The following is a 9,740-nucleotide window of genomic DNA, read 5'->3' on the forward strand; positions in this document are numbered from 1 at the left end:
GAATATGGCTTTGGAGGTTCTGCTTAGTTTACTTAAGTTGACTCTTCTTTTCTTTTTTTTTTCTTTTTTTTTTTTCCATATTTCACATGTCCTCCAAAATCGTACTTTGCCCTTTTGAATACGGTATAACTTGCCAAAGTTGCCCAATTTGAACTCAATTAAGAATACTTCAATCTTCTCATCGACTTTAATCACAAAATCAATAAAGTTGGAAGTTGCATGCTAATGCCGTCTTCTTTGAATGCCACTAATTCATTTGGCTCCTTGGTGATTAATTTATTTGTTTTTACATCTTCTTCTTTAGTTGGTTCCTTGGGTTGAATAATGAATCTTCTCATCCATTAGCATGTTACTTGGCTTGTTCGAAATTATTTGATTTTCAATCCTTTTATCTTTTTTCATGATGACGTCTCCCTTAATTATTTCACTGTAATCAAATTGTTCTTCATATGGATAATCCAAGATATCTTTTCTCACTTCCACTGGAGTTGCCAATAACAAGCAATTTTTAGTATAATAGAATGCACCACAATATTCACAAGTCGGTCTAAATTTTCCATAAACAATATATTTGATATTTAGTCCTTTCGGGAAACCATCCTTGTCAAATTCAATAGGTTGATTGTATCCCCACCTTTTAAATTCTTGTCTTTCTCCAAAGAGCGTGTTACCTTCATTAAGTCGAGATCAATCATTGTGAATTTTTTTTGACTTCTTGCTTTTTTTTTTTCATTCCCTATAAATGGAGCAAAAAAAAAAAAAAAAGATCAATTGAAAAAAGAAAAAAATAAAAAAAAGATCAAACAAAAGCAAGAAATAATTAAAACCAATACTAAATAAAAATAGTCTCCAGTAACGGCGCCAAAAACTCGTTGTCTATTTTATACCTTACAAACGTACGTATAGTACTAAGTAATAAAGTAGATCTAAGAGTCCGAATTTCGTTCCCACAACAACTACTATTTAACAATTGGTTTAATTATTCCTAGCTTTAATTTGATTGAAAACAAACAAATAAGTAGATGTGATTTTTAATATAACTATTTGAAAATGTGTAAATGCACACAAAGATTAATTTAGAATTTAAATAATGAACGGACGTTAGAGCAGAACAATTTAATCTGATCACTTTTAAATCTCAATTTAAGATTTACATCTAATGTAGTGTTCGATCGAATTCTACTATTTTATTCAATTTACACCTCTCGAGTTCTCATTGAACTTATTTAAATAATTCAATTTCATATCTCAATGCAAATAACTTTAGTTAAATGAAATTCTAGTTCTAAGAATTCATACAACAATCGGAATAATTAGTATAGATATTTCTACATGTTATATTAATTTATCGAATTTTAATATGTGGTCTAAATCTAAAACTCATCCTCGATTCGTAATAGATTCACGAAATCATTGAATAATTGGATAAAGAATTCAAAGCATCAAATTCATAATTAAAATCAACACATATGCATTTAAAGAACTTGAATATTGAATAAAAAAAATAAAGAGTCTCAAAAGATTACATTGTTCTCCATAATATTAATTTAGCCACTCATGATAATGGAAGAAAAACTAAAAAATTGCATTGAGTACATCACTGAATTTTGAATTGAGATGTAGAAAAGATAATGAATTTTGCACCAAGTTCTTCTTCTCGTTTCAAATCTTCACTTCAAACCCTTTGAATTGCTGTTTTTCTCATCTTGAATTTGCTCTCTATTTTTCAAATTGTGTTATCTATCTCTCAATGCGTGGATTCCCCTTCAAAAGTGTCAAAAAGTTGTATTGAGAGGATTCAATATGCATTGGAAAGTTAACTCAAAGGATACAACTTTACTCGGAATAGCCTTTATCCAATTAGAATGTTTACTAGGTCAAAAATAGGCTTTAATCTCCAGCTAAAAATCTAGAACATTCGTCTGTGGTTGAATATTGATTTGTTCATACTTCATTCCTTTTGACTTCTAATTGCATCTACTTGAACCCTAGCTTTCTCAAATTTTCATCGTGAGTTTCGACACAAGTTTTGAATATTTACACTTTGTCTCCAAACACTGGATCTTATCCTTTTTTTGTTGTTGCCAATTTTCGCTTCTTTCTTTCAATTCCACTTCCATTCATCGAATTTCACCTAACAACACATTAGATAATAAATTTGGTTATAATTATTCAAAATAATTATTAAATGTTTAATCTTTAGATCTAAATAAGTTTACAAAATACACTTATCAGTTCTTCATTGAAGTTTAACTTTCTTGGTATCCCTAAGCTAGTATAATGGCCTCGACTCCATAAGTCAATGAAAAAGGAGTTTTCCTTGTGCTAGTCCTTGTGGTAATGCAAAATGGCCATAAAATTTATAACAATTGAGTTTCCTTTTCATGATGCTTTTTAAAGTTTTGTTTACTACCTCCACTTATTCGTTAACTTGAGAATAGATGAGGTGGAAAAATATCGATGGATTCTTAACTCTTCGCACATAGCTTTTAGATTTTTTCCCCTAAAATTGTGAACCATTGTATGACACAGTAGAATTCGGATTTTAAATTGATAAATATATTTTTCCATGCGAACTTTTAGGTACTAGCCTCGATAATCGTGGCGAAAGGTTTTGCTTTTACACATTTGGCAAAGTAAACTATTGTAACGATCATGAACCTCAGTTTAGATTTACCTACGGATGAAGGTACTACGAAGTTAACTTCCTAATTTGCAAAAGGCTATGGACTAGTAATGGTGGTTAACTTTTGTGATTGTTGGCGAAGTATAGCTATAGACTTTTGACATTTTTCACATTTTTTAGCAAATTCTATGGCATATTTTCTCATGGTTGGCCTATAAAATCCTTGCATTAGTGACTTTCGTGCTAGAAAATGTTTGCTAACATGATTTTCGCAATTATAGTTATGAATTTTCCTAAGTACGTGCAATGTTTCTTTGCCAATGCATCTCAATGAAGAGATCGTGCACCCTCTTTCAAGAGAAACCCATCTTGCAATACATTCTAATATCCTTTACACGTATTTTGCTATATATATAGTAGAGGAAGTGAAGTGGTTATCGTTGTCTGGAAGACATATACCCCACCTTAACGGTTGATATGTATTCTCCTAGCTGTTGCTTCTATAGTCTTGTTTGTAAGTTTGACACCTGAAAAGTAGATTGATAAATTGACTGAGATACATCTACTGTAGAGGTCACATCAATCAACTCACAGAAAATCTTGTATAGAAGATCTTTTGTGAGAGGCGGGGTAAAAAGATGTCTTTGTGGGTTCAAGGGCTAATCACTTCGAAAATGAGCTGCAACAGATCGTTGCATCTTGCTTCAACCGTGGAGGGTTCGCTTCTACAAGACGCCCTGAGGTGATGGCATCACTTCGATTATCATGTTTGATGGTCTTGACTAGGTCATGTAGGATAGTGATGTGGAGTGTTGACTTGAGTTAGTTTGTTAACTGAATACCACGTGTCCAATGTTTGGAGCCCCATCAGAAGAGATGTAACGGAAATGATAGACCCCACATTGCTAAAGAGAAAGACGAAGTCCTGAATTTTATCTCACACATGTGACCACTATTTATTTCATTGTATTTTGCATCCAAAGCATCTGTATCATAATTTCCATGTTCTCCCAGTGAAATCTCTTCTTTGCGCATGCTCCCTGGCCCTTTCTTTTCCCTAACAGATAATATGCTGAATCCAAGTCAATTGAATGAATGGAGCATCATATTTCATTCCGTGTTCGACCATTTTGTTAATTGTGGATGCCGTATTCATGTATTATATGTGTTACTTTCTTCAAGGGCCATCAAACTTTTGTCCTGATTTCTTCAAGGCCACATAAATAAAAGAAAATTGCATCTTTGGTTCTCCAAAATTATATTGTATATTTGTATGGCTCGTTCTTATGCTCATCAGTAATTTGTTCGACACATGTCGAGTTCGATAATTTGTTCAACAAAAAATATTTTTCAATTCAAACTACAGAAATTCGACATGTATCAAAATGGGGAAAAAAAATGTTGTACAATTCTGTGGAGTGACAGTAATGATGACTTATCTGTTAACTTTTCCACTATCACTCTAAAAACACCAAACTCTGCCTTATGTGAAGTTGTCAAAGTATGATTAATCTTTGGATATGAAATAACTACTTATATACCCGGTATTCGCCTCAAACTACACAAATTCGACATACATCAAAATGGGGAAAAAATTATTGTTCCAGATTATAAAATTCAACAAATACTCAATTCAGATTTTCGAATGTAAATTTCAAAAAACTTGTAAAAACAAAATGACAAATTTGAAGAACTATCTAGTTTTCTTTACAGCAATTATCTTAGCACACTACATATCTTAGCTAGCCTCAACCCTTCCATTTATGTCAACGAGTTAGACAAGAAAATCATTGTTTCAATATAAATGAGGCCATTTGTAAACAATTTCCCAATTTGGTGGACATTTTTTAAAAATAGATTTTGTAAAAGTGATTCTTTTTTATGAATGTATAGTTAAAAAGAAAAAAATAATTTATAAATCTACGAGCAAAATTATTTTAATGAGAAAATATGTCTGAAAAAAAATAAATTATAGAAATTGAGACCAAATGGGGGCAAAATTAACATCGTTTATCATTATGTACATATCATTTTAATGTTGCTAAATCACTTACTATTGCAAACCACATTTTCATTCACGAAGAGACGAAATTTCTACTCCTTACCTACAAGAAGTAGCTTTGAGTACCTAATCCTTGAACTCCATGTTTGCACTAAAGATCTTTGTTTAAAAAACTAAACTACAAAAACTCTTGTTATTTCTTATTTATTTATTTATTTTTTAATCCTACCTTAATCAAATATTTTGAGTGAACCTTTAATGCATTGTCACGCATTACGCTTTTTAGAATATTGGCTGCATGTACACAGTGTGGTTGATATTGTGTGAGGTGATTAATATTTTTGCCCTTATTTTTCAACACACCTAAAGTAATTAATGACACAGATTTTGACAACACACGATGTCAACAAAGATATCACCAAGGAATCAAACTATATTAGCATAATTTAAATCTTAATGGCATGTTTGTCCAAACTTTTAAAAATTAAATTATTTGGTTATAACTAAACCATCTAATCTTAACCAAACAAGACTTTATCCTCGTGAGCTAAACAAGGAACATTTCAAATGTGTTTTGCGGTGAAACGGCCAGCAAAGCATCCAAAGATCGACAGACACACAAAGAGGTAAAGGTTCCTGGCTCTCTTTTTCTTCCTTCCAAAGGTTTGGGAAACTTCTAGGGGAGATGAGAGAGACAGAGAAATTGTGAATTGATGATTATTCTTAGCATATTTATGCATTTTAGAATAAGAATTCGTTAAAATTGGTTCATTTTTTGAATCTCTTTAATTCGTCTCTGATCTTTCCTCGACTCCTCTTTCTAGGGTTTATTCATTACCTTCTTCTTCTTCAGGTAGCTTACCATTTATTTTTTATTTTTATTTTTTTGGTTTTTTAAATCGTTTATGACTTTTGCTTTTTGTTTTTGGATTTCCTGGGTGCTTTTCTTTCTTTCTTTCTTTTTTTTTTTTTTTTTGCTTTTCCAGTTTTTATTGATTTTACGACATTTTTTTCCCTTTTTATTCTGAAAATATGAAAAAATTGTGAGAGTTGGGAGTCTTAGTTTAATAAGCTTGTAAAGACTGTTCAAAGTTATTTGAAGATTTTTGAGCTTCGGTAGACACTGTTTCTGTGGATAATAAGATATGGAAATTAAAGTTTTTCAATTTCTATTACAACAGACTTTACTCTCTCTATTTTTTTTTCTTCCATCTGTCATATGTTTTACTTTTAAATCAAGATGAAAAATCAAGTTTTGATGCAGGTTGCTTGATGTTGGAAAGTCATGCCAACATCCACAGCTATAGCTTTGGACAGGCTAATCGAACCAGGAACTGAAAAGTCTGTGATGCCAGTGAGAAATGCTTCTGATCCAAAATTCCAGAGGAGAAATAGTACTCCAGACTCAAGGCTCGATAAGAGAATCATTGCTCCTAGTTCAAAGCTAGAGAGAGGAGTTAGTGTTCCAGCTAATCAAAAGCTCAATACATCAAATGGTTCATCGACTACAGCTTTTTTAGATCGAAGACACAATTGGACTCAAATCTCGCCCGCACTCTATGCCACTCCAGAGTCGACTCCACTTCCCGATGCCCCCTCTTCATTCCCTCCATCTCCTTATATCATTAATCACAAGAGGCGGGGCCCTAGACTAATGAAGTGTTTCTCCGAGGACGATGTTGTGTCTCACCAACGAGCTATGGATGGAAAAAATGCTGAAAAGGAGCTTGCAGGCATAGCTAAGGATGATTGCTGTATTCATAAGCAACCTGTGGACTCTTTCGTGGATGATAGTTATGCACCAACTGTTCTCAATGCTGCCAGGGAGGAGGATCTGAATGGTGTGTCTGATGGAAAACATGGAAGCAGTGATTTGGCGAATGGTTCAACTGTTAAAAATAGCGCGACAAAGTCTGTCGGATTTAATTTGCAGCGAGATGGTGAGGTAGATGACTTCTTTGATAGCCAGGACTTGATGAGTGTTAAGAGCAGTAGTGAAAGTGAGGGTGTTGGTGGAGCAGAGCGCTCTTTGAATTCAATAACACCAACAGCTGAGTTTTATGATGCTTGGGAAGGTACTTTTGCCTTCACATTTACCTTTTAATTTTGTGAAGACAAATTTTTCTTTCTTTCTTGAATAAGTCTAGACCTAATTGTAAATGCTTACATGTATTTGGTTATTATTCTGATAACGTGATCACGCACCATGCATTTGTTATCTAAATGCTTTGTTTATGTCTACTCATTTGATGGATTGCCCCGAGAATTAATATCTGTGTCTCTACGTAAAATGACAGGGAGAAAAGTGGGTGGGGGTGATATGAACATTTGTACAAACATCATGAACATCATGAACTCTCATTGTTTCAGTATCTTAAGAGTGGTTTTTCATTACTTACTTTCTTCTTGTGCTCAGAATTGTCATCAGAGAGTGGCCCACAGTCTTCAATTCCTGATATTGAAAATGAATTGCGTGAAATAAGATTGAGTTTGCTGATGGAGATAGAGAGGAGGAAGCAATCAGAAGAAATCCTTAATGATATGCGAGGCCAATGGAATAGTATCCAGGACCAGTTATCTCTTGCAGGGTTGACGCTCCCCACAACTACTTTGCAAGAGGATGGACTGCCAGGTGATTCTGCAACAGATCTGTGCCAACAAGTCTATCTCGCCCGCTTTGTTTCAAACTTAATTGGGAGGGGGACTGCAAAGGCTGAGGTTGAGATGGAGATGGAAGCTCAAATTGAGTTGAAGAACTCTGAGATTGCTCGTTTATGGGATAAGCTACATTATTACGAGGCTGCGAACCGGGAGATGTCTCAGAGAAACCAAGAAGCTGTAGGTCAGGTCTATAAACCTTTATGCCTTTTGTAGTGAGTTTACCTTCTCGTTATGTGTAGATTTTCTCAGAAAATAGCAAAAACTTGCAATCTTCTGGTTGTGGTTTTGCATGCCAATTTAAGTTGCTTCAACTTTGTATGTTCTTTTGGAACATCTTATGGATAACTATGAACGAAAACATTGTCTGGTGAAACCTCTTTAGTTTTGCCTATAAATGGCAAATAACAAACTTCAAGCAATAGAGAGAGGATGTCAAATTAATTTGTTTTGTTCATTATTGCTTCATTGTTCAGGTTTTAGATCTGCAAGCACTTCTTTATTGTATATTTTTTAGCATGAGGCCAAGGTAACATGCATACACGATTACGAAATTTACTCATTCTGATTCATCCTGACTACCTAATGTCGTATCCCGATCTTTCAACCTCTCTTTCCTTTTTAGAAATTCTCATCAAGTACTTTGTACGAGTTCTTCCAATGAGTTACGCAATAAAATAGAGATTTTCCCCCCCTCATTCTCCAACTTTCTTATATCACATGGATTTTCTTTTGCATTTTGTTGTATTTTTGGGTAAGCGTACACAGTCAGTGTTCCCTGATAGCTGTTGAATAAATAAAAGACAAGCTACAAGTACAAAATTAATTACTATTATCATAGTATAAATTGGTACTTGTAACCGTTTTTGTTTCATTTGTACAAGTTAACACAAATGATATTTTTGACATGATGCTTGAAGTAGATAATGCTACAGTGGCTGTGCTTTTTGCCCCCTTAATAAATAAGCCTTGTTTTCGTATTCTTTTTCCTGGGTAATTTGTAGATTAATGGACTTGATATTTTCTTGTTCTTACAACATTTCACACTCTGAGTTGAGAAACATATTTATACTACCCCGCAATGCTCTGTATTTCTTGTTTGTCTTTGTTTGCTAAGTCTTATGATTTTACTGATGATGCTTACAATGGTTGAGTAGGAAAACTTCATTTCATCTTCGCTTATTAAAGTACTAAAAAGATGTCATAACCCTTTTTCTATTTTGCTAGTAACACTTGCATTTACTTTAACAGTGTAATGAATCTGTATATCCTTCCAGTTGCTATGCATTTTATATTGTTGGAAGCTTCAAGGTTTATAAAACAAAACCAAACAGAAAGAATAGCAATTCCTTGGTGTTAACTCCCATTGTTGTTTGAACTAAAAATCAATTCTGAATTTGGTATAAACTGAGGGATAGATTATGAACAGAAGTATAATTTCTCAGATATTGTCTTTCATTTACCCTGTTAACTTCGCTTATTTCACTTCAATTAGAGAACCATCCTTTTCTTGCTTTCATTCATATTATTCTATAAAAATGTTTCTTGGCATGCCTCCCAAGGTTTTATATTTTGTGCTCATCAGAAAGAAATTAACTTTCTGATTTCATACTGTATTTGACTCGTGTAGACGTAGCAAGACGACTTAGGCAAAGGAGGAAGAGAAGACAGAAATGGGTGTGGGCATCGATTGCTTCTGTGGTTACAGTTGGTTCTGCGGCCTTATTGTGGTCTTACTCCCAGACTGGAAAAGGATCATCTTCCTCAACCCAATCACATGAACCTGGGGTTGAACATGGTTCGAAGCAATGAACTCCAAGTGGATAGCTTAGTTCAGGCTATGCCTTATAAATGAAAAACAAACAGGAGGTCGATTTTACGATCTTGTGAATACCAACATTTTTGTCGTTTTCGCTCGGTTACATATTTTCTGCTTCTGCCATTGTGTATAGATCTAATAATAAATCAAAGTACGAAACCAGAAGTCAATATAGTATGCCTGGGTTAGATTCATTTTAAAATTGTTTGGATGCTTGCATCCTACCTTGGTTTATACAGCTGGTTAACTTGGAATTTTATGGTTCTTTGTGATCAGCTTGATTTACATGGTTAGAACATCTCCAAGACACACTATTTTTAAAGAGTGCATTCTATCATTAGGAGAGCATTTATAAATTTAGAGGTTAAATTTTGAAATACTTTAACAAGCTCTTTATATTTACATTTAGGGTGTGTTTGATTGTCAATATTTTTCATGGAAAATATGTTATTTCCATCCAAATTTTTACTTTTATATTAATTGGTTGAAATTTTCTTTTCATGGAAAATATTTTCTTACTTTTGGTCATATATTTATATTTTTCTCAAAATCAAGAAAAATATATATTTTTTTAGGGGGAGTATGATTTTATTTTCTAAGAGACTATTTTTAAAGAACGCATAATATTATTAGGA

At 33.4% G+C, this 9,740-nt stretch overlaps 1 protein-coding gene across 3 annotated transcripts; it reads left to right on the forward strand.

Annotated features, from left to right (window-relative positions):
* The first annotated feature begins 5,166 nt into the window (after positions 1 to 5,166).
* On the forward strand, positions 5,167 to 9,364 carry LOC111367620. Of its 3 annotated transcripts, none has more exons than XM_022988589.1 (4): positions 5,167 to 5,254; positions 5,893 to 6,703; positions 7,045 to 7,470; positions 8,917 to 9,364. In XM_022988589.1, exons 2-4 carry the CDS (start codon positions 5,914 to 5,916, stop codon positions 9,096 to 9,098), a joined length of 1,398 nt encoding a protein of 465 aa, XP_022844357.1. In that variant the 5' UTR covers positions 5,167 to 5,254; positions 5,893 to 5,913; the 3' UTR covers positions 9,099 to 9,364. The 3 variants fall into 3 exon arrangements, with proteins under 3 accessions (XP_022844357.1, XP_022844359.1, XP_022844358.1); XM_022988591.1 differs by having other exon boundaries at positions 7,045 to 7,466; positions 8,917 to 9,096; XM_022988590.1 differs by lacking the exon at positions 5,167 to 5,254 and adding an exon at positions 5,261 to 5,481.
* The last annotated feature ends 376 nt before the right edge of the window (positions 9,365 to 9,740 follow it).

Source organism: Olea europaea, chromosome 18 (genome assembly GCF_002742605.1).
Source record: "Olea europaea var. sylvestris chromosome 18, O_europaea_v1, whole genome shotgun sequence".
Classification (NCBI taxonomy): Eukaryota; Viridiplantae; Streptophyta; class Magnoliopsida; order Lamiales; family Oleaceae; genus Olea; species Olea europaea.

Bases quoted from the DNA above. Each gene is read 5' to 3' on its own strand.
- LOC111367620 (XM_022988589.1), top strand. From the start codon at position 5,914: ATGCCAACATCCACAGCTATAGCTTTGGACAGGCTAATCGAACCAGGA. The intron at 6,704-7,044 runs GTACTTTTGCCT...TCTTGTGCTCAG, and splicing joins GTTTTATGATGCTTGGGAAG to AATTGTCATCAGAGAGTGGC. The intron at 7,471-8,916 runs GTCAGGTCTATA...TGACTCGTGTAG, and splicing joins GAGAAACCAAGAAGCTGTAG to ACGTAGCAAGACGACTTAGG.